Consider the following 26,035-nt stretch of genomic DNA (forward strand, 5'->3'; position numbering starts at 1 on the left):
TTGTAACTTGTTTAGTAACGCCTTCAAGTCTTCCACGCGCCAAACTCCACTCACGGAGACTCGCTTTTCTCCTCCCGATTGGCCAGTGAGCATGCTACTCCAAGTCCCTTTCTCCTGTAGCAAGCGCCTTCTCGGGCTTCAAGCCTCAGTCCCGCCCTCTAGCCCCCACCCGCGGCCGCTGATTGGTCGAAGTGAGGGCACTCCACGTGAGGCACGCTAGGCTGAGGCGAAGAGCCCGAGGCTCCGAGGCGCGAGGACTGCACGAGCGCCACTGGCCACGCCCTGCCCCGTCCGGCCCCGCGGCGACTCCTCTAGCCACCGCTTCCGCCCACAGCGCCGATCCAAAGCTCTGGCGGCGGTTTGTGCTCGTTGGTCCAGGGATTTTAGGTCTGGCCTTTGAAGACCCGACGGGGTGAGGCGGGAATGGGAGCTGTGGGGGTGACCGGCAAACCGCTGGTAACGGCCGCAGTCGGGGGTGCCCTCGCGCTAGTCCGGGGCGCCACCGTCGGGCGGCGGCCGCGGGCTGGCCTGCGCGGCCGCCCCGTCGACAGCGGCTCTGGGTAGCCTCGGGCTCCCTGCGCGGCCGCCCGGTCGATAGAAATTACTCCAGGGCCCTCGGGCTCCTGGCTGCCGCTTCTGACCTCGCTGGCCTCCCGCCGCCGTTGCGTCCGCTCGCTGCGCCACGGAGTCCCTAGCCGGCGGGGCCTCGAACTTTCCGCCGCCCCGACAGGGAACCGGCCGAGCTGCCAGGGCACCTGCGTGAGTGGTTGTCGGGAGCCAACTGCCCGACGGGCCGGCTAACGCTCGCAGTGCAGCCTGGGGTGCGGGAGGACCACGGAGCCGGTGCAGGGACTGGGCAGATGCTAGAGGTTCCTGGCATCTTGCAGGGTGGACTGCCTTCTTGGTGAATTTATCTCAGGGAACCCCATTGGGCTCTGAAAATGCACCCCATTTAGCCGTCTGGGATTAAGGATAAACCAGGAAGCAATCTCAGGGTACCCCAGTGGGCTCTGAAAATGCACCCCATTTAGCCCTCCGGAATTAAGTTAAAACCAGGAAGCACCATAGGCAGCACAAAGATGGTAACATCTTTATGAATATGCATTTGGAAATAGGCTAATTTAAATAACTAGCAATTTCCATTTCAAGGATCAGGGCAATGAGGAGTTTGAGAAACTTCCTTTGTAGTCTTTTCGGAATTAAGCTTTCTTAGCGCTGTAATAGGTAGATTTTGTTTTTAAGTGTACTTGTTTAAAATACTGTCTTAACCACTGAGGACGTGCAGATCTTGTTCGCACTGTATTTGCTAAATACCTACTGATGCCTTATTTCCTGCGTGTGGCCATGTTTTAAGTGCTAATTTTCATTACCAGAGTCTTTGACTTTAATATTGATGTCAAAATTATAAAACAGCTCATGTAAGGTACAAACTTCCTTATAAAGGAAGAAATATTAAAACCAAGATTACATTCAACTCTATTGTATGGGTGAAGTTACGCTTTAAGCGTTCAGTGGTAATCGTTGGTGGAAAACTTAAGACATACCATAAGTTAAAAAAGGATTGCGAGTAAGTAATCTATGTAAATTTAAAATTTTAATGCCGTTATTTTAGTATCTGATGGTTGATAAGGGAAAAAGACGAAGGAAAGATGTGATTTTTGTGTTCAAATGAATAAGACTTACAATGACACTATAGAAAACCAAGAGAGAGATGATAGCTAGGGTCTTTAGTTAGAAAAGCATTTATAGATATTTCCCAAAAATTCAAAGAGCACATAGCTTTTGTGTTTAGTATTTAAATTTTGTTTGCAATAACTTGAGACAAGTTTTACATGTCTGAGTTCAGGGCTTGCATGAACGTTGGGACCTTTGAGGAGTTGATCCTTTCCATGGTAGGGTTCAAAGGTGGAACTCAAGTTCCCAGGCCTGAGGAGCAGGCACTTTAACTCACTGCTCATTGTGACCCCAAATGATTTTTCTAAATAGTTCATTTCTTTTTATCATCCAAAATTTAAGCCAGTTCTATGTGTATGAAATACCTAGTACTAAAAGTTTATCAAACTAAAAGTTTATAATAGAAATAGTTTAAGATGAAATGATCCACCTCTAAACTTGTATTTATAAAATATTTTAGATGCATAGGACCACATTTTTTAAAATTTTTCAAACATGTTATCTGAAGTACCCTGTCTCACTAAAATAAATATTGCTGAAAATTGGCATTAGTCATCTCAGTAACACCTGAACTAACAAATTTAGAATTTAACATTCACAAGATACAAGTCACAAAAATATAATGTGCTTCGTAGAAAAGGGATGTCTTGTATTATTAAACTACATATAATTTAAAGACTTAAACTTGGTATAATGTTCACCTTTATAGTCTGAGAAAATCTTTTGATAATGTGGATGACATCTCAGTTTGAGTTAGAATACAAATAGAACAAAGTCCTTTAGACAAATAATTTTTTCCTATCCATTTTGAAAAAAAATTTACTTATCAAATTTTCACTACATTCTTTTTGAAAGACAATAAAATGTGAAAGATACATAGACACATGTGTAGTGTGTAATGTTTGTGTATGATGCGTTTGCACAGAAGTGTAGTTGCCTTAGGAGGTCAGAGGCATCAGTCAGATCCACTGGAGCTGGAGTTACAGGCCATTTACAGTTTATCCCTGAATTTGAGTGAAGGGTACACTTTTAGTTCGAATACAAGTTCAAGATCTTTTTCTACTTCCTGTTGAAGTTAGACAAAGCTAAAAATGATAAGGAGAGATGAGATGGTGTCTCTTATTCTGAAACAAGGAAAAGAGATAAAAGCTTTTAGCGACGCCTGTAGTTGAGCCTTTAAAATGTAGCATTATTTCGTGAATGATCCAGCAAGTGAGAGGCTGAATCAGTTCAAGGGCGTCTGGACAAAGTAACAAGATTCCTCCCTTGCAGAATTTCACATAGACATTTAAAGATGAATATTTAGATTTAAATTATATTCATGGGTAGGTATTCTGTGTCATGATAGAACAGTGTTGATTAAGACACTGAAGACTTGTTTTTAATCACTGCTCAGACTAGACGGCCTTTTTTGTTTGTTTGTTTGTTTGGTTGGTTTTAGTTTTAGTTTGCTTTTAGTTTTTATTTATTTAATTTTTCTGGCAGGGTCTCACTATGTATATCCATGGCTGTCCTAGAACTCCCCAGACCAAACTGCCTTCATACTCATAGAGATCTACCTGCCGTTGCCTCCAGAGTGCTGGGATTAAAGATAGATGCCACCAGATCAGGCCAGACTAGGAGATTTTAAAAGTGTTTTCTGATGTTATTTGGACAGGCAGATGCTATTTTCTTTCTGTGTGTTGCTTCCTCAGGCACTGGCCACCATTTTCTTACTCGAGTCTGGGTTTCTTCACTGAGTGGTAACTGGAGCTGTTTGGTTAGCCAGCCCCAGAGATCTATCACTGGTTTTTAAATAGGGATTCTGGAGATGGAACCCATGTTCAAGCCTTTTTTTTCTGATTGAGCTGTCTCCCTATATTGTTTTTTTAAGTAAGAGGAGTAATTTCTTAAGGGAAGATGGCAAACTGGGCAGTTTCATGGATGGGACACAAGTGTGTAGAAATGTTAATGTGAGGGAACATTTTCATAGACAAATATCTAATGTGGTTATCCATCTCTTAGTTTATAATTTTACCTGTGTTTGTCTCAGTGTTTTTAAATTAGGAAGATAGTATTTATCCCTTGGGATTTTAAAAGGAGTAATGGGCTATCATCCAAGTCATGTGAAACCATAATGTCTCTGCAGTTTCTTCATTGAATATGCATCATGTATCAGGGAACTATGTGGTACTGGGGAAGTAAAGACTGTACCCTAAGGTCTGGTGGGGACAGAAGGAGGCGAGTGTAGGGGTAGAAGAGGAGAGGATTGGTTATCATAACACTCTGAGGTGGTTCAATAATAAAAGTAGATAATAAGGAATACCTAATTTGTAGATGGAGTTTTGTCTTGGAGAGTATTAATAATAAGCAAGTCAAGGAAATAGAGAAAGCTTATGGGATCAGTGAACATCAGGGATGATGGATGAGAGTATGGCACATTTGAGAAGTCACAAGTAAGTATGCATTGCTTTGGGTATATAAGAAATGAAGTTGGGAGGGGAAACTGAGAGAAGTCCATTGTGACTTTCTACATGTGTTGGAGTTTGTTTTCAAGGAATATTAGGAAGAGGGGCATGGTGAACCATGCTTGCAATCTCAGCATTTGGGAGGGTTGCTGAGGGTTGAAGGCAAGCCTGGCTTGCAGAGGTAGCAAGATTCTCTCTCAAAACAAACAAAGAGAATCTGCCTGAGAAGAGTTCTTTAATAAGAATATATAGAGAAGTGAGAAAGCACGGTGTTTTTTCACAGATGATGGCAATTTTTAAGGTTTCTTATAAATTGCCCCATAAGTTTTATATGCCATGTTAAAAATCTCTGAATGTATATATGCTTTTCAGAAAACCAAACATTTCCAATTGGTGTTGTAGTGAATGCTTTGTTCTCTACAGAGTGTACTTTCAAGTTTTTCTATATTCAGTACACACAAAGACATGAGAATTCCTTTTTGAAAATGTTTTTATTAAGTTTATGTATATTTAGTCAATGTATATGTATGTGAATATGTATGTGCATCACATTCATATTCACAGAATTCAGAGGGAATCATCTGACCCCCTGGAACTGTGAGATGATTGTGACTCACCATGAAGGTGCTGAGCATCGAACTCTGGTCCATTGGAAGAGCAACAAGCACTCTTAACCACTGAGCATGTCTCTAGCTCTAGGCATGACATTCTTTAATGTCCCTGTCAACATGCCATTGTATAGTTACATGGTAATATTTAGCCTGGTTTGTGTAATCTGTTGATAGTGATTGTAAGTTATTGCTTTTATATACAGTGATCACTGGATTTGTGCACATCTTTGTATACTTGGGCAATTCTATCTGTAGCTTGCATTCTTGGGTTACCAAGAACACATGTATTTTGTGTTTCATAGAAATTGCCAAATATTGTTATAAAAAGAAGTTGCTAGTTTGAAATAGTTCACAAGAGCATTATATTTTTTCTAAAGTTTTTGTTGGGATCTTCAAGAAATAATGTTTGAGTGCCTGCTGTAGGTACTAAGGAAAGTGTTGACAGTTCAGAGATAAAGCCATAGGAAATCTGTGGCTCTTTTCTTTGGTCTGTAGGGGTCTATTAATGTTTTTAAATTTGAGAGATTTCACATTAAAAATCTGAGTTTATGGATTCTTCTAAAAAACAAGAACATTCGCTATTTTGGGTAGCTTGGGTTCTTTCCTCGTTGCTGTAATAAAGTGTGGGGGCAGTGTCAGCTCAAGGGAGAGTTCCGTGGCTCACTTATCGGTAGTACAGTCCTCCTTTAGGGAAGTCAGGGAGGCAGCAGTTGAAGGAGTTGGTTAGGTTGCATCTATAGTCAGGAAGCAGAGAAGAGAGGAATCTTTTTAGTTCATTTTCCAAACTTCATACAGTTCAGGATCCACTTAAAATTGAGTTGGACTTCTAAATCAGTTAACATAACCCAGATTATTCCCCCAGAGGCACGTTCAGAGATTAGGTGATTCTGGATACTGACAAGTTGACAGTTAACATTACCCCACAGTGGGAAAGGTACATTTCCTCATGGCAGCAGTTCCTGGAGTTGAGTTGTCCTTTCACATAATAAACAGTGACTCATACTACTTCTGGGGCCTCGTTTGTCCTTTAAGCATTTGTTAGACTTTGGATTGATCCTTTAATAGATACTCAAATTTAATATGTCCAAAATCCATCCACAAAATCTGGTCAGTGTTCCTCTTTTAGTGTTCCGGCTCAGAGTTTGCTGTTATCCTCAATTTTGACTCTCATTCCATGAAGCCTGAAAATTCTCTAGGATGTACCCCGAAACAAGACTGATTCATGTTGCCCTTCAGATTCTATCTCTGTCACCTTCATCACTCCACCTACATAGTAGTAGTCCAAAAGATTGGACAATCAAATGATTTCTGTGCTCACAATTTTCAGTGATTCTCATTTAATTCCATATGAAATAAGCTGAAGTTACCCAGCTTAAAAGGCAAATGTGCCTTGGTGGTTGTTACTGTCCCGAGAACTTTCCTTTACTTTCTTTTCTTTTTTTTTTATTAGATATATTTCTTTATTTACATTTCAAATGTAATTTCCTTTCCCAGTTTTTCCCTTACTTTCATGTGTTCTTTGGTATATGTCGCACATGCCAAACCTGTTTATCTATTCCATTTTCTCTGTCTCTCTGTCTTTGTCTCTGTTTCTCTGTCTCTGTCTTTGTCTCTCTCTCTGTGGTGTTTTTCTCTATAGGTACACGGGTAGGCTCTTTGACTCTTAGATGAAAGCGTCCCTGTTTTTCATCCTGGCTGTCCTGTTTAAAATTGTACACTGTTCTCTAGAGGAACAGAGCCAGCAGAATGAATATATATCCAAAGGATATTTTTCTTATAGGCATACATGATACGGTCTGGGTGACTTCACACTGGAGAGGTCAAGAACCTGATAGCTTCTCAGTCCACATGGCTATATGACTCAGCAGTCCCAATCTGGTGAGGAACACCTGGAGGATTCCTGGAGACCCATTCATCTTTGGTCCATATTGGAAGGCCAAGAAGCTGGGTTCCAATGTCAGCAGGCAGTGCCACAATGATAGATAGCATCAGTGTAGAGGATCTTGAGGATAGGATGTGAATGCAGTCTGGCATAAAGCAAAAGCTCTTTCCTCAGAGCTTCTGATATTTGGGCCACCCTTGGAAGGGCACCCCACATACAGGGCGGAACCTCCTACTTCATAATCAAACAGTTAACATAATTAAGAAAATTCCTCACAGATGTGCCCAGAGATTAATGTAGCGAAATCTTCACAATGTATAGAGAAGTTTGTCTCATTAGTGGTTCTATAGCAGGGGTTCTCAGTCTTCCTAAGATTTGACCCTTTTAATAGATTCTTATGTTATGGTGATCCCCCACCCATAAAGTTTTTGTTGTTACTTCATAACTGCAATTTCATATTGTTATGAATTGTAATATAAACCCGTATTTTCCAGTGGTTTTAGGCAACTCTCATGAAAGGATTATTCAGCTCCCAAAGGGGTCATCCCTTACAGGTATTAACCATCACACCTGTTTCCGCCAACCTCCAACTGTCACATAGCCTTATCCTGACCCCCTGGTATCATTATATGACTTACGATAGATTGTTTTCTGAACTAGCATATAAGCTATGAGTTTTTGGTGATAGTTTATTGTTATATCCCAGAAATAAGAGATACAATTGGTTCTCAATACCTACTGCTACTCAGTAACACAAGATATTGTATGTCAGAATAATTTTCTTGGCAGTGGTGAGAATTTGAAATCAAGGTGACCTGGTTTTGAATTCTGTACCACTTTCTGGCTTGGGGATCCTGGACAGTAGAGTTGTTCTGGTTTCCTCTCCTTCTTTTTTTTCTCTTATAAAAGCACATAGCTTTTATTGTGGGGATTAGAGATGATACTTATTAATGCCTTTGTATTTATAATAAACATGTAAAAGTAAACATTGTATTATTCTTTTCCTGTTTGTAACTGGCATCAAAGTTTTGTTTTGAAGCCAGTTATTGTACAGATAAACTGAATAACTAGTTTCTATAGTTATTTACATATATGAGTTGATATGAACTATTCAAATATATATAAAATTAGAATTTCTGAATAATTGTTTTAAGGTAACAGACCTAATCCTTTTACTTAGTCATCAGCTGATCTATTTGTTAAACATTTCCTTTTATTTTTATAAAATATATTTTGTAAATAATAAAAGGTTATCAGCATATTACAAATGAAAAAACTGAGGTATAGTATAATTAATAATTTATTCTATTATGTAGCTACTGAGTGAAAAGAAAGGTTATGAACCCAAGCCATCTCACTATAACTCCATGCTTACCTCTGAAGCACTAGATGAGAGCTATCGTGGTAGTCTCCTTGCTCCAGACAAGCGGTTCTTAACCTTCCCAGTGCCATGACTCTTTAATACAGATCCTCATGATGTAGTGACCCTAGCCATAAAATTCTTTTGTTGCTACTTTGTAACTATAATTTTGCTACTATTAATGAATTATAAATATCTAATATGCAGGATATATGATGGGATCCTCTGCCCTAGAGTAACTGGTGGCATCCTCGCCAGTCCCATCCTTTCCTGAACCCACTGTGAACCTGTATACCAGATCTTAGAGTCAGTCCAAGTTTGTATTTGTTGTGTCACATCTATTCTACTTTGAGAAATGAAAGTTGTTTCTGAAATAAAAGACAGTGCACCCTACGTCAACACTGTGAGCACTTAAAGGATAAATGCACAGCCATTCTCATATTTATTAAGGCACTTACTTGATCCTTATGGAAATTGCTAGTAGCCCTTTTACACACTGTGTTAGTCTACCTTAAGAAAAGAAGTCTTGTGAGAACTTAATTGGTATGTCTGTTTAAATGAATGATGTGTAAAGAAATGAAGTTGTCCAAGTTACACAGGAAGAAAGGCTAAAATTAAGGTACACTGGCTTAAAAATTTTATTTCTTCCATCTTAAAATATTAACCAGGCATAACTCTGCTTAACTTCTAAGATTATACAAGATTGGCCATGGTCAGGGTGGTACGGTCAAGGACTAAATGGAATTCTAAAAATGCTGTACCACAGTGGCCTGGTTTCCATTTTATAATTAGGAAGATTATATTCTCAATCAAGATATTTTTCAGTCTACTGTTCATAATATGAATTTAAAATTTTTGTAGTTATTTATAATAATTCTATGTGAGAGACAACTACAATGTTGATCATTAGGAAATAAAAATATGGCAATTTTAAAAATTAAAATATAGTGGGAGTTAAGTCAGTTGGAAAAGTACTTGTCATGTAAGTATGAGGACCTAAGTTTGATCCTAGTTTAAAGAAAAAAAAACTGGGCATGGTGGCATGTACTTATAATTCCAGCACCAGAGGAGTCATAGCCAAGGTTGATTACTGGCTTCCATATGCATAGCTGTGCACAAGCATGCCATGCTTACCGACACATATGAAATCATACACATATATAAATACATTTCATATAGGAAGCTGAAGAAGTACTTATCCATCAAGCTAATAAAAGTCTCTTAAGCTGATGCAAATTGAATATCACATTAACTCCTGTTTCTTCTCAGATGATTGGTAATTATGTGTTTCTATTCACTTTCTGAAAACTTCTGGTAGATACAAATGGGCAGATATGAAGTCTTTGTTTCTGGAAATTATTGAAACTCTTGAAGATTGCTGAAACCACGAACAGCATAGAAATCAGGTCATGTGTATCTGACAAGTGTGGTGTTTGTACTCGCAAGAAAGATTCAGTTGGCCCAAATGACAGAATTATTTAAAACTCTGGCTCTGTAGATTGACAGTGACTTTGGATTTATTGATGGAAGTGTATTTTGCTACTTTTTGGGTTTCTTTTTCCCTAACTCTCACTTGTGATTTCTCTTTATTTCTTGATTCTGCGCTGTTTCCTCCCTTCCTCCTCCTTAGATTATCTGAAGGTGCTGCTTAGTAGAAGAGCAGCTTGAAAACGTTTCCAGTTTCTATTCCAGTGAAGCTGGAGACTGCTTTGGCAGACCTAAAGAGCTGTGCTATCAGCTTACAGTTATTTGACCTTGTTTTAGGAATTGCAGCCATGAACGAAGAGAACACTGATGGAACAAATGGATGCAGTAAAGTACGCACTGGCACTCAGAATGAAGCCGCATTGCTGGCTCTGATGGAAAAGACTGGCTACAACATGGTCCAAGAAAATGGGCAAAGAAAATTTGGTGGTCCTCCTCCAGGTAGGGATTTGCTTGTACATGCTTAAATTAAATATTTAACATAGTCATTTAGATGAGGTATAATTCCCACAAGCGTCCCAGCCAGTTTCAGCCATGATTAATGGTTTTGAAAGAGATTATGAATTTATTGAAAATGTTGCTCTTATTTAAGAAGATTTAGGGCATTGGGGAAAAGTATACTCAAGGAATTCTAGGCAAGTCATTTGGGGAGGCTGAAGGAGCAGTGAGTAAAGGCATAGTACTTCTCTAGCCAAATTCAAATAGGCATGGCCCTTACCATTCCAGATGCATTCCCTTTGCTCAGACTCTAATGATGACATTGCTAGTTCTCAGTTGCTGCGTCCCTCACTACTGCTCTCCTCCATGTAGTGCACTTCAGGCAGGAAGGCATATGTATTATAGTTTTCTCTTCACTTCTCTCCCTGATAATCCAGTACTTAACTCTTGGTTTCACTTTGGTCATTGCATAAACTTTGTGTTCAGAGATTACCCTTTCATTAATAGTAACACCTCCCGCGTAGCTGTATTTTTCTCACAGAATTTTGTCATTTACATTGTCTCCTAGAGTTTTGTCAAAATAAGCTTCAGAAGGGAAGGAACGTCATTAGATTTTGTCCTTCAATACTTAGAATACTGCTTGTAGACAATTTATTGAGTGAACAAATGATTGTTTTATTCTTTTAAGATTTTTTTTTATATATGTTAGTACACTGCTGATCTCTTGAGACACCAAAAGAGGGCATCAGATCCCATTACAGATGGTTCTGAACCACCATGTGGTTGCTGGGAATTGAACTCAGGACCTCTGGAAGAGCAGTCAGTGCTCTTAACCACTGAGGCATCTCTCCAGCACCAAGGATATGATTGTTATGAATATAGCTTTGTAGATTTTAATTTTTAGTTGTGTTCATCTTTATTTTTTCAGGTTGGGAAGGTCCACCTCCCCCTAGAGGTTGTGAAGTTTTTGTTGGAAAAATACCTCGTGATATGTATGAAGATGAATTGGTTCCTGTATTTGAAAGAGCTGGGAAGATATATGAATTTCGACTGATGATGGAATTTAGTGGTGAAAATAGAGGTTATGCTTTCGTGATGTATACTACTAAAGAAGAAGCTCAATTAGCCATCCGGATTCTTAACAATTATGAGATTCGACCTGGGAAGTTTATTGGTGTGTGTGTAAGCTTGGATAATTGCAGATTATTTATTGGAGCAATTCCCAAAGAAAAGAAAAAGGAAGAAATTTTGGATGAAATGAAGAAAGTTACAGAAGGTGTTGTAGATGTGATTGTTTATCCAAGTGCAACTGACAAAACCAAGAACCGCGGTTTTGCTTTTGTTGAGTATGAGTCTCACAGAGCTGCTGCTATGGCCAGGAGAAAGCTGATTCCAGGTACAACAGCCTTTCAAAGGTTATTTTACATTTTAATCTCATTATAAAAATACACACAAGTAAAGTTTAGAACAAGATATATAATGCCACGTGGAAAAATATTTGTTTTATTGAGAAAGTAAATTAAATGACTCTAAGGTACAAGAAATTGTGCCTACAAAATGAGTTACATTTGCTGATTATTGAATGTGTCTACCCTTTAACTGACGTTTTAATGTGTATATAACTTTGTTCATTATGTTTAGTAAACATCCAGAGAGCATTATTTAATTATTGCAGTGATCAATCATTAAAGTCTTTTCTTACCAACTCTTAAAGTCTGTCATAAGTTCCGATTAGGTTTGCCTTAATAAAAACTTTGTGTGAATAGGCACAAGTGGTCAATCAGATGTATTGATAGGTGTTTGAGTTTGTTTACTTGGAGAGATTGTTAGATGTTGCTCTTTAGACTTGTACTCTTCGCTTTAGCTACCTTCAAATTAATTCATGCAATTTTTTTCAGGAACATTTCAACTCTGGGGCCACACCATTCAGGTAGATTGGGCTGATCCAGAGAAAGAAGTTGATGAGGAAACCATGCAGAGAGTTAAAGTTCTCTATGTAAGAAATCTAATGATCTCAACCACAGAGGAAACAATTAAAGCAGAATTCAATAAGTTCAAGCCTGGTGCAGTGGAACGAGTAAAGAAACTTAGAGATTATGCATTCGTTCACTTTTTCAACCGGGAAGATGCAGTGGCTGCTATGTCTGTTATGAATGGAAAATGCATTGATGGAGCCAGTATTGAGGTAACCCTGGCAAAGCCAGTAAATAAAGAAAATACTTGGCGACAGCATCTTAATGGCCAGATCAGCCCCAATTCAGAAAACCTACTTGTTTATGCTAACAAGGAAGAGAGTCACTCCAAAAGTCTAGGCAAGCCACCAACTCTCCCCACGCGTCTCAATGGTCAGCATAGTCCAAGCCCCCCTGAGATTGAAAGATGTACTTATCCTTTTTTTCCTGGAACAAAGCTTACCCCAATTAGTATGTATTCTTTAAAATCCAATCATTTTAATTCTGCAGTGATGCATTTGGATTATTACTGCAACAAAAATAATTGGGCACCACCAGAATATTATTTATATTCAACAACCAGTCAGGATGGAAAAGTACTCTTGGTGTATAAGATAGTTATTCCTGCAATTGCAAATGGATCCCAGAGTTACTTCATGCCAGACAAACTCTGCACAACGCTGGAGGATGCAAAGGAACTGGCAGCTCAGTTTACACTGCTTCATTTGGGTAAGTTTAGAAATACTTGATATGTTGACATAGGATAGCTGTCTGTGGTAGATATGCAGTCAGTGACTTGAACTCTGGACAGTAGTGGTATCTTCAAATTTTATCTCAGTTCTCTGAGACCAGAGCAGGAGGACAAGTTCAAAACTCATAATTGTCCTGAGACTTGACTCCTGAATGATTTTCCTAATAATTGCTTTTTAAGTACTAGTAACTTAGAGGGAAGTTTAGTTTTGGTTATAAAGTATTCTTTCTTAAAAGATAATCCTTATTTGATAAAAAGTCTGATATATGTTACAGAATTCGTTATTTTACACAAATTTTAATTAAGGACAGTGTTTAATTCTGTCCTTACATGTTTGGTGACGTCTACACAATGAATTCTTGGTGGGAAGGGTTAGAGATTCATAAAATCACAGATATTTCATGCGGGTCATGTGTAGACATAGCTTTATACTCACCAATCTGGAAATTTGTAGTTATGACTCATGAAAGGCAAAAAGCATCATTAAGAGATATTGATGACAATTTTCTTCAAATTTCATGTTTCTAAACAACTGCATTTCCATACATGTTGGTGGGATGACTTGAGATTTAGGATATATAAAATATGCTTGCTTGATACTCTAAAGAAAAAGGCATTATAACTCTTTAGGGTTGTCCTAATTTTTACTATGTTTATAGCATGTTTTTTAAATAGACAAGGGTTTGCCCATCCAGTGGCCCCATAAGGATAAGATTTCACATGAAGTCAGAAGCTCTTCAATAGCCTTTTAACTCCCCTCTGGGGATATTTTTAAATTTAGTCCTAGGGCTATATTTCACTATTACTAATCAAAGAAAAGATAGAGTATTCCTAATTTGTTTTGTTTAGTGATAAAATTAGCTGTGTGTCTTAATTATGGTTTCTATTGCTTTGATAAAATATTATAACCAAAAGCAACCTGGGGAGGAGAAGGCTTATAGAGCTTCCATAATGCAGTCTATTATCGAAAGAAGTCAGTATAGGAACTCAAGCAGGAACCTGGAGGCAAGAGGACTTGAAGGAATAGTGTTTATTGACTCTGTCCACATATCTTGTTCAGTCCGCTTTCTTCCAGCATGTAGGGCTGCCAGGTGGCACCATCCACAGTTAGTGGGTCCTCTCACAGCAATCATAGATCAAGACAATGTACTGTAAGCTCGCCCATAGGCCTGATTGAGACAGTTTCTCAATTGAGAGTCTGCTTTCCTTAATGAGTCCAGCTTGTGTCAAGTTGACATAATTAGCCATCACCCTGGCAGATGTTTAACCTTTCACATTTGACACAATATTGTCATACACAAAATTTGCACTTGAGAGCTGCACAACTGAGGTTAAACATTTTCAAAACAAATCTCAATGTTTATAGAGTATGTTTATAGTTTTGTGTTTGGATATATTCATAGCGACCCTGGTGTACATGCATTCCACATGCCTCAGACACCTTCCAGAGTGTGAGTGCTGATTATTTAAATCACTTATTTTGGATTTTATTAGTATTGTATTAGAACTTTTAGCTTAAAGAAAAACAGAAGTTTGTATTTTATGTATTCTTGTTTCTGTTCAGGGAGAAAATTTAATAGAATATGATTAGTATTTTAAAAATGGGCTGAGATGTAGCCTTAGCGGATGAATGGCCCTATGTTAAATTCTAAGGTTTTTTTTAAAAAAAATCTATTGTAAACCCTAGAGCTTATTAGAGCACAGTAACCAGGTCTGAGGGTGTAAGTAGGGAACACAATACAACAATACTTACTGTGTGTGACTAGAGTCTAAATGGAGCTGTTGACAATACTGTTCAGACAAGCAAGGGACAGGAGAGAAGGGAAGTGGAAAATCTAGACCAGGAATCTAGGAAACCTTGGTCAGAGAGCATATGTGAGGCCTTTAAAGATCTTAAAGCAGGGTCAGGAAATGTGTGTAGACAGGAGGTGCTGTGTACCATGGAGAAGTTAAGTAGCAGTGTTCTTGCTTGCTTCTCCCTCTAGTAATGTTGGATCCTTAATGGCAGGTCTTATAGGGCTGAGGCCTTCCTTTCTAGGACAGCTTTCCCCAAGGTAAGAAGTGAAGGGTTTTATGCCAACATTGAGGCTAGTTGGTGGCAGTGATATGCTCTAGGAGGTAATAGTAGGGTGAAGAGTGTCTCATAATCTTTTCAGTAGACCAAGAACTACTTTTGCTTTCTTGAGGTTTGAGCGGTTGTTACTGACTCTTAAGAGTGACTCAGGTAGAGTTTTTAATATATTAATACATTTTTGGCTTTATTTTAAAAATTATTTCAGAAATTTAATTTTGTAGATAGTATGAGCTACTTAAAGATACTTTCTTTGGCTATACTAATTGTTCTTAGAATTTGTTTTACTATTCCTTTAACCTTCAATTTGGTGTTTTTATCAGTCATCATTATCCAGGTATATCTTGGTGGGTTTTAAAATGACATTGCTAATCTATCTATTTACCACCAAGCTAAACACAGTCTGACTAGGTAAGATTTGGCTATCTTGTATGTGATATAAACAATCACTTAACTGTCTTTTTTTTCCATCTCTTCAAGAACGTGCTGTTAATATACTTATAGTTTCCATATAATCTTGGGCTTGCTGTCCCCATTTTTCAAGTTTGCAAACTTGAATAGGAATAAAAGGTGTTATGCATGTAAATGATCATTTGTTTTGAAACAAAAACAATACAGTTCTTTAGGGCTACAAACACCTGAAAGAGTATTAGAAGCCATTCTCTTCATTCACTTCAAATGACTTTTGATCGGAAGAACCTTACAGTAGTTAAAAATATAGTTTCTGCCCTAGCTAAAGCAAGCTCTCTATTAATGAAAATACCTTTGCTAGAAAGAAGGCCAAATTGGGGGTGGGTTTATTGCCAATAGAACCTTTTATTCATGCTTCTGAGTTAGAGCCTGTCTCTATGTTCATATCAGAAGAACTTTTCTTACCTTAGTCATCCAGCATTTTAAGCATTCATTTACTTATTATTGCTTATTATAATGCTTATTTTTAAAATTAAAAATACTTAAATTTCATTTCATGTAAAATAAGGATATATATCATAAGTTTACCTATTTATGCATGTGGGTTTCTGAGGTAGGACTTGCTATATTGGCTCAAACTAGCCTTGGAACTTGATTTCTTTCTAGTTTAGCCTCTAGAAGTCATCGAATTTAGTGGGTCAAATGCAGACTTGCATGCTAGGCTCTTTACTTAATGTTTGGTCAGTGGAGACATGCGAGATAATTGACTATCGGTTCCTTTTAAATGTGACCCTGTTCACACTTAAAACAATTTCTATTTTTTGCTAGAAAACAAGGAATGACCTTATCAGGTAATGTGCTAACAAGTCAGTGCAGCCCAGGTGCTGCATCTTTCCTTGTTTCCGTGTGAGGTGGTCTCTGATACTAGCAGCAGATTTTTTTTCTTGGTGACCATTTGATGTTTTTAAAAACAGGCTGAGATTCTCTGCTGGAAAGATTCTTGAGGTAGCTCTAGGAAGGTTTGCTTTGGTGACCTTTGGCAGATTTTAGGAAGAATGGAGGAAATTCAGAGATGTGACATCAGTTACTTGAACTTTCCTTCGTTTTTCTTTTTGAAACAGTTTACAGTATTTCTTGGCTATACTTGCTTTTTCTCTGAGCAAGTAATTTTTCTTGATAATTCTAATTTGTAGAAACTTTCATGTGTCAGTGTTCATGGTTTTACTACCACTGCTTTTCTCTCTATTTAATCTGCAGCTGATATGTGCTGCGTCTTGTCTCTGATTTGAAAAGATACATAGGGATTTTTATTTTTCTAATTGTTGAATGGAATTTTGTAAATATTTTATTTTCTGGCTTCACATAAAAATTAGGTGTTGACTTCTCTATGTCACACAACTTTTAGTTAGATACTGAGGAAAAAGTATTACTATTGTGAGTCTTGACTTGAAAGATTATTGGTGCTTTTTTTCTCATGAGCTATTATTTCCAGATTGATGGGCAAAGTATAAAACACATGCAGGGTTTTAGATTTAGAGAATTTGTCAATAAATTGTTTTGAAATAGAAAACTTTGGTTTTTTATTAAAAATAATTCTAATAGATATTTAAGCTAAATATAAAATAATGGTTAAAATACAATGGAATCATTGTAAATAGAGGAAAATTCTTTCAGAATATAATCCTTCTAGATTTAAGTAGAGATCTTTCATACTATCTCAGCTGATACTGAAAATTTGTTTTAAAATTCACCTTGTTAAATGAGAAGCAGCCATCAGTTTTAACATTTACACAATCCATTTTCACATGACCAAATGATAAGACCAAAATTCCATTAACTCAACTATGTGTCTTCAGCCCTTAAAAAGGGACAATTTTTTGAAATGTATTCATATATATTCTATTTGAATTTTCTTTTTCTTTGAGATTCTTTGATGACCTTAATAACCATCATAATTCTTACCTTGGTAGCACTTATTTTAATTAGTGGGCCACAAGTACTCTTCAGTTAATATGCATGAAAGCAGCTTAATAGAGGACTAGAACCAAAAGCACAGAAATCCTGTAGTTTCATTCAGTGTCAATACTGAATATAGATGTGGTATGAGTGATCTGGCATTTAGACTTCAAAATGTCAAGGTTATTTGGTGGGATCTCAGAAGTTTCTTTGAGACTCTGTAGCTCTTGTTAGACTAAAGCTTGATATGTAGACCAGGCTGATCTTAAACTCACAGGATACTTCTGCCTCTCTCTCCTGAGTGCTGGAATTAAAGAGTGTGCCACAACACCTGGGTTTCTAAGGATTCTTTTTATCTCACACATCTATAGTTTTATTTAAATTATTAAAGGGCTAGTTCAAATATCTGTACATAAAAAACAACACCTCAGTATATTTATATCTGCCAACATACATATTTGTGTTCTGATAATTTAAAATCAGGAGCTTCCCCCTAAGAGTTGACCCTTTCTTGGCATATTATTTCTTTATAAATTCAAAGCTTATGTATGACTTTTTTTGAGTTAGGGTCTCAATTGTGTAATTCTGGCTTTCCTGGAACATACTATATAGACCAGGCTTACTTCCGACTCAGAAATCTTCCTGCTTCTGTCTCCTGTATGCTGTGATTCAGATATTTTTCATAGCTGAACAACAGTATGAAAAAGTGAGTTAGTCATCCAGCTCATTTGTGATGGTGCAGTCTTTTGGTTATTTCCTTATCTGAAATTTCCACCAACCTGCCTGGCTGCCTTACCTGCCCACCCATCCACCTGTCCATCTGCCCTTCCATCCATCCATAAGTCCATCCATCTATCTGTTCATCCATTTATCATATTTATCTGAGAACAGCCTTCTCTGTAGCCCTGGCTATCCCGTAGATCAGGCTAGTGTTGAACACACAAAGGTCTACCTACCTCTGCCTCCCAAGTGCTTGGATTAAAAGTGTGTACCACTTCTGCCCAGCTTCCAGTAAATTATAGTCAAACCAAGATTATAAAACAATTATGTAGAAGTCCAGAAACATTTTTGTAACAATATCTAGAAAACTAGTGTTTAAGTATATCAGGGTTATATTTGTTGTGTAGTTACGGTTATTAACTGCTTAAAGAGGTTTCCTGTGATTTTGTTTATAAACTAAATTAGCTTATAATCTTTAATGATATGATTTCTTAGTATCTTTGTATAGTGTGTGCATGTGCATGTGTGTATCTGCAACCACCATGGCTATCAGAATAACCCATCTGCAGGAGGCAAGAAGGTAGTTTTGCTCAGAAAGACTAAGTAGCCTGTATTTTAGGTGAAAAACTCCCTAGTGATAATGAATCCAGTACTTTGTGCACAGTAAAGTTTAAGACTTTATTCTGACTTTCAAAGTTACTGCACTCATATGTACAGACCTAATATACACATAATTGAAACTCTTTGGGAAATGTATGTGACGTCTTTTACATGTCCAAAAGATAGGTTCTATAGATTGGCAAAGTTTTGAACAAAACTCTTCCTGCAGATGGCTATTCTGATGGCCATGGTGGTTTTGTGTGTACAGTGTGCACACCCACACCCACACCCCGTACAAAGATACTGATAAATTATACCATAAAAGATTAAACTAATTTAATTTATAAGCAAAATCACAAAGAATACAGATCCTGTGAGGATCCTGACCACACAGACAATGCAAATGTCACCAAGCTGTAAAACATGTCCACTCAGCCTTCTGGGCAAATAGCAGGTTGTGAACCTCTTCCTTTGAAAAGGAACAGTCCTGTGTGGTTAACATTCCTGTTTCCTCTACCTAGTGCTTATTATTGGTCTGCACAAGACCTCTGTGCCTCCAACATTGGTCTAACATATTCCTAAAATTCTTGCTTTAATATATTTATTTTCAATAGTAGCCATCTTTGTATTGATAATTGATTTTCTGATTTTACTATTTAGCTGGTACAATAGTTTAAAAATTTCCCTCATATTAAATATTCAAGTAGTTTATAACATACAGTGGATGTCAACAGCAGTTCATAGTTCGGCCACATGGTGTCGCCAAAATACATGATTTAAGGAGCTTTAAAATGAGCTTTTTGTTTTTGTTTTTGTTTTTTAATGCTAGTTTTATTTTAAGCTTTGTTCTCGTTTTGATTTTGTGCTTCACATACTAGTATGAGACATGAAAAACAGCCTTCAGCCTGTCATTTCTGCTTAATTATTATTTAATATGCAACAACAGTTTATGCTGAGGCAATATAACGTCAGTGAACTAGTGAGTAGAGACAGATGCCCACAGTAAGGGATTTTTTTACTGACAAGAATTTATTTTGTGATTCTCTTTTCTTCTTGTTGAGAAAGGGTTTATGAAGTCCCAGCTGGCCTCAAACTGCTATTTAGTTAAGGTTGGCTTTAAGTATCTGGTCCTTCTGCCTCTACTTCCCAAATGCTGGGATTATGAAAATTTGTTACTATATTAATCTATTTTATGCTTCTAATATTCTAAAACTATTCCATATACCTTTGCTTATAGACATTTGTTTAAAGTCAGGTAGACTCCTAGTAGCTATTGTCTAATGTATCATCAGTTCTAGAACTCATCCTTTTTGTAGAGGTGTTTCCTATCCAAGCTCTCAAGAGTAACAGGCTTGTCTACAGACTTGCAATTGTGCTTACAAGGAAATGTTCTTTTAAGTGTTATTATTGGGTAGACTTGTATTAATTACATGTGGGCCTTTATCTCCTAGAAAGGTATACTTGAACTGTAACACTTGCATTGGATTTTACATAGGCAGTAGCTCACATTTTTGGAAGTAATTTGCTGGATAACTAAATATAACATATTATTATTGATTTGATCCAGTACATCTAGTATTGATAACACACTGATAATTGAAGGATTTGAATATAATTCTGTATAATTTAGACTAAAAAGTATATCGGATGGGGGCAGGAAAGATGGGTCAGAGGGTCAGAGGTGAAGAGTGCTTGCTGCTCTTCCAGATGGCTTCCAGGGCTTTCTCTTCAGAACCCTTGTCAGAAGGCTCACAGCAACTCCAAAAGATCTGTCATCACCCTCTTTTGACTTTCAAGGTCACTGCACTCACATGCAGTGAGTGCATAATAGACACATAACTTTAAAAATTAAAATCTTATAAAAGTTCATTAGATTGGATCTGGGTGTATAGCTTAGTTGTAGCCTTCATTCTTAGTAACCTTGTCTGCTGCACAGTTCTCTTCTGGCCAGAAAAATTAAGTAGACCCACAGTCATTGTAAAGCATTAATGGTTGTAATTATATTGCCTGATAATTTGGTAATGTTCATGAAATCAGCCTTGTGTTGTGTGTTTAAAATAATGTAACTTGGGACTTTGGTGTGCTCTCAGTGGAGAGATGCTAGTTTTGCAAAGGATCTGGGTTTGTGTCCTCCATGGAGGCTCATCCATCTGCCCCTCTCAGCCCAGGAGATAACTCCCCCTTCTGTCCTGTCCACCCAGCACCAGGCACATGGCACACACACCTTGCAGGTCAACACTTACCGAAAATTAAAGCAAATAACAACCACAGTAGTTGACAAACATAAATTAGTAAAAAATGCAAACCAAGGACAGAGAAATTTAGCTTTTCTTTTCTTTTTCTTGACTATAGGAGCTGTCCATGGTTATATTTACTTTTTCTTATAGTTTTGATTGTCCTTTATCATATTTTAAGTGTGTTATATATATTTCTTTTAACAATTTTTTGGTAATTCTGTTTTGATTGTAGATTATTCTAAGTACATGAGCTTGTTAGCTTAATTTTTCGTATTTATTTTAGCAGTATGTGCTCATGTCTGCTTGTTCACTAGTGCAGACTATAAAAATCATGAAATGTTGCACAACTGGCAGCATATGTGTCATATGTGTCATATGTGTCATATGTGTCATATGTGTCATATGTGTCATATGTGTGGTTGGCTTCCCTCCCTTCTGCTGCTCTCAATTGATTTGGGGGGGGCGCTGAAGAGGGACCGATCCTGTACTTACTAGATTTATTAAAATTGGGAGCACAGATAGTAGACAAGATTGGAATTGTGTATGACACTAAAAAATTTGCAATATTTTACAAGGTTAGAGATTAGAGCAGAGAAGTGTCTGTGAACTTAATGGGATCTGACCTAGGAAGAAAAAATTATTTGATGAATTTCATTGCATAAAACTTAGGTGTACCGTGAGGATTCCAGAACGTAGGAAAGCTATATTTTTCTTTAAAATTTAATGGGGAAGAGGAGAGTCTTAAGCAAAAATATGATTATATGCTCTGTGAAGTACTCTTAGCTCATAGGGACTTTACAAAGACAGAAAGGTCTTCTTCTGCTGTTTGTTTTGCCTGAGATATACCTAGTATACTTGTTTTTAGTGCTCATTCTGAAATAATATATAGGTATATTTCTGTTACTTTTCTCAATTATGCACCAGCATTTTAAAAAATCTTACTTCTCTGAAGTCTGTCAGGTTATGGAGCAATGGCTCAGATCTTAAAAGAGTGTTTATACAGCCACAAGAAACAGAGTTGGGGTTTCAGCATCCACAGAATGAGCTTCTTGGTGACCACCTGTAACAACTCCAAAAGATCTATGTCAGCCCATCTGTATGCAACCAGGCAAATGTGCCCATGCTCACATAGACACAAATAAATGTTTAAAGGGAGGGCGGGTGGTTGTCTGTCTGTCTGTGTGGTTTGTGCTGTGACCAGGGAGTTGCTGCATTAACTTACCTTGGTTGAAGCAGATGACCAGGATCTTATACATGTTTGAAGACTCGGAAAACAGCCCAGCGATGACAAGTACTCTGTACCGGATTAGGGAAATTATCCCATTTTCTTTAGTTTTTGTCGAATGTTTTATTGAACAATACATTTTTTCAGTTAAGTTTTGAGATTCTGAAATTCTGTTAAAAGTAAAAAGATGTGATGAAAAATTTCTAGTCAGCTCTTAATTATATAAATCTAAGTCTGAGACATGAGTATATTGAGAGTATAATCCATATATAAGTTGCATAAGAAAGTGATTAGGAAAACAAAACCAAGCAAAAGTAAAAAAATGTCCCATAGCGCTATATAAATATATAGTAAATCCCCTTTAACAATCATAGTTAAGTAGATCATGTTTTTTAAAAAATTAGATATTATTATGGGCTAGAGAAAAAATTTGAAAGAATATAAAAAGAATTTATGAATTTAATTTTTCTATTTATAAATGTTTTAATTTTCTAAATTATATAACTTGTCTGTCTTTATTATATACATTTCTTAGTTTTGTGCATTTTTATTATTAAATACTTAAACTGTCAAAGAATGGAAACTAGCAAACAAATGCTTGGATTGTTTTTTTTTTTTTCAAGCTAATTCAGAGTAAAATCATTCTGTTCTGCAGTCTCAAATTAATATAATTCAAAGCAAAACAAGAGAGTTACATGGTATCTAGACTACATAATTGTATATGGCTTGGAATATGTGGAGTGTTTGCTTGGAGTACCATAGTCTAGGTAAACCTTGACAACTAGTGACTGTTGAAGACTGTAACATGAAGTAGAAAATAGATAGTTGAAATGTCTGGGACTGTTTGGTTTATAATATTCATATTTGTAGTGAGGCGTTATAGTGACTGTCTTCAGATGTCTGAAGAGTGACATGTGGAAGAAAGACTTTAGAATTTATCTTTAAAGTTCCAGGAAGTGGAAGTAAGTTAACTAGCGGAATGATTTAGGGAGAAGCAAATGGCAAGATTCTTGTACTGTGTAAATTCTTAAACCACTGAAGGCAGAGACACTGCTACAAATGTGAACCTTTGAGGGATTCATGTTTTCAGTCTGTGTTTTCTAAATAGGTATGTGAAAGGAGAGTGTGGCTTTTACTTTTGTGATAAGTTCTTGCCGTGTAGCCCTGGTTGGTCTTGAACTTGTAACTTGCCAAACTCTGTTTGCCAAGGGCTGGGGTTACAGGCATGTGCCACCATGCCTGACGAAGTTTTAGTTTCAGCAAGGTTTAAGTAACTTGCTTACCGTCTAGTTATTCTTAACTATTAACTCCTAATCTTTGTAATTTTACCATATAGTTCCAATGAAAAACCAGCATTTGTCTAATGTTAAACAGCTGATAACAGATTGAGAACTTGTGGAAATTTTATTAAAAAGTTATTACTTTAAAAAATAAAATATCTCACGGATGCCTTGCCTCCTTTTCAGAGATAGGTCTTTACCAGTCCTGTGGGCTGTTAAACATATCACTTCAGTTACTGCACATGTGTTAGACACTATCCTACTGCTGTGACATAGTACCAAGGCAACTCATACAAAAGAAAGCACTTAATTGAGGGTTGGTTACAGTTTCACAGGTTGGGCCCATTATCATTATGGCTAGGAGCATGGTAGGTGACACGTGTAACTCTGGCGAAGTAGCTGAGAACTCTTCTTTGATCTGCTGGCTGAGAGAAAGAAAGTGAAAAACACAGGTCTTTTAAAAACCTCAAAGCCTTCATCCAGTGACACAACCTAGTCCTTTCAAATAGTGTTTTTTTTTTTCTGGTGGCTAATCATTCAAATATATGAGTCTGTATGGTGCATTCTTACTCAGACTACCATATTCCACTTCCTCAGCCCCATAAGTTTGAAATCATATAATTTAAAAATGCATTTAATACAACTTCAAAACTCTTCATTGTCTTGTCATAGTCTCAACACTGTTTAAAAGTCAAAAGTTCAAACACTCAGAAACTTCTGGCAATGTCTTAACTGTAAACTCCTATAAAATAAAAAGCAGGATTACATACTTGCAGCATACAGAGACACACACGTACATTACCATTCTAAAATGGAGGAAAAGGAGCATAGTGAGGAAATGCTGGAACCAAAGCAAGACCCAAAACAGCAGGGCAAATTCCAAATGCTGCATCTCGTGTCTGGTGTCAAAGCACTCTTAGGTCTCCAAATCCTTACAGCTTTGTTGACTGCAACACACTTCTCTCTCTTGGGTCGGTTCCACTCTGTTAGCATCTTCCTCAGCATCTCCAACATGTTAGGGCCTCTAACGCTAACAAGGCTTGCCCTTCACAGCTTCACACAAAAGACCTCTCTAGGCCTCCATCAAGGACACATTCTGACACATGCCTGGTCTCACTGTCTTTCCATTGTCATAAACCCTTTCTTGTATTTTTGTTTTCATCCATTTTATTTTATTTATCTTTCCCTTTCTTGTATTCCTAAGGCCAGAACCACATGGAGAAAGCTTCCACGCTCTGCCGTTGGGTCTGGAGCTTGGCCTCTTTGTATGAGCTTTCTGTTGTTGATGTATTTTTTTCACTTCGTGTGCTTTCTTGAATTCCTTTTACTAGTTGGTAGCTTAGCTGGGCAGAGTCTGGCCAGAGGACATTACTCCCTTTGTTCCATTTAATATCAGTAAAATTTTTATCTCCTTGAGCACTGGAATTTCTGTCTTCTATGTTATATTTTCTGATGCTCCTTTTCTCCTCAAACTGTACATTTTGTACCTCTTTTTGTCTAGTTTGCTCCTTTTCATTATATATCTACATAAGAGTGACCAACAACAACTGAGTGACATGGTTAATACTAGGCTGTCTTGAAATTTCACCAAAGCCATTCATCCAAAAATGCTTCTATTATGGCAAGCTTTCAGTATAAGGGCAAAAATATCACAAGAATGGTTTCTAGTCCACTTACTAATAATCTTCTCCTCTGAAACTTCTTGAACTGGGCCCCCACAGTCAAATTTCCTTCAGGACTGTCTCCCATCTGGCTGCTAGGATGACCACTCCCATTTAAAGCATCCAATCACTTTTCTACTCCAAAGTTCCAAGGTCTTCCATATTCCTCTAACAAACAGCATGGTAAGGTCTTTCTGAGCAATACGCCACTCCTTGTAAGACACGTCTGAAATAGACACTGTTCTTTTGCTGTGAAGAGACACTTGTGACCAAGACAACACTTATAAATGGAAGCATTTAATTTGAGGCTTGCTTTCGGTTTTAGGGATTTCGTTCATTCTTACCATAGTGGAAAGCATGGCAGAATGTGTGGAGAAGTAGCTGACAGCTACATTCTAATCTACTGGCTGAGACAGAGAAAACACTGAGCCTGGTATGGGTTCTTTGAAAAACTCAAAGCTTATTCCCAGATACATTCTTCTTTCAACAAGCCCATAATCCTTTCAAATAGTTCCACTCCCTGGTGGCTAAGCATTCAAATTTATGACCCTGTGGTGCCATTCTTACTCAAGCCACCACAGTGGATTTAGGACATTTGACTCAATCCAGAGTGAATCATTGTAGTTGGGACATTTTGAGAATACCTTGATTTCAAGCTAACCTTGGAGTTAAAAGATTTTAGGGTTCCTTGCTAGTCAGTGATGGTGATATATGTAATTTCTTTTCCCATCCAGGTCCTGGACATATTTTATGATCTCTTGTTTGGTACTCTGAGTTTATCCTTCTCTTGTGTTGTATTTCAATAATACAACCACATAAACGATCAGTCTAAGCATGTTTAACTATTTTTTTTCATTGTCTCCCAAGAGCCTACAGTGGCTTTGCTATTTTAGGGTACATATTATGAAGTCTAGATTCTAGTTTGAATCCTTTGTCATTTGGTGTTACTCTCCCACCCTATCCTGGATGTGTGCCTGTGGCTTTGGTCATCTCAGCTGTCATCTCACTAGTCTCTAGTGTCGATAGCTCAACCTGGAACGCTCTGCTTACCCCCTCTGCTTAGTTCTTTGCATTAAGCCTCTTTCGGACGCAGTAACCTCAAATTTGTTCTGCATTATAATCAGACTACAGTTTAATGTAAGAATTTTATGTTGCTTTTTATTTACTATTAGACTGTATTTTTAATAGAGTCTTGCTGTATGGTTCATGCTGGCCTTTGAACTCAATATGCATACCAGGATAGCTTCAAACTTGTAATCTTCCTGCCTCTATTT

General features: G+C 37.5%; 1 protein-coding gene across 2 annotated transcripts in view; it reads left to right on the forward strand.

The window, feature by feature from the left end:
- The first annotated feature begins 237 nt into the window (after nt 1-237).
- Nucleotides 238-26,035, forward strand: part of Rbm46 (RNA binding motif protein 46) — a 43,407-nt gene continuing 17,609 nt past the window's right edge. For both annotated transcript variants that reach the window (XM_032898189.1, XM_032898190.1), the window contains exons 1-4: nt 238-412; nt 9,739-9,900; nt 10,826-11,293; nt 11,796-12,578. In XM_032898189.1, coding sequence (XP_032754080.1) covers nt 9,750-9,900; nt 10,826-11,293; nt 11,796-12,578 — 1,402 coding nt within the window. In that variant the 5' untranslated portion in view covers nt 238-412; nt 9,739-9,749. The remainder of the gene's footprint in view (nt 413-9,738; nt 9,901-10,825; nt 11,294-11,795; nt 12,579-26,035) is intronic.

Source organism: Rattus rattus, chromosome 3 (genome assembly GCF_011064425.1).
Source record: "Rattus rattus isolate New Zealand chromosome 3, Rrattus_CSIRO_v1, whole genome shotgun sequence".
NCBI lineage: Eukaryota > Metazoa > Chordata > Mammalia > Rodentia > Muridae > Rattus > Rattus rattus.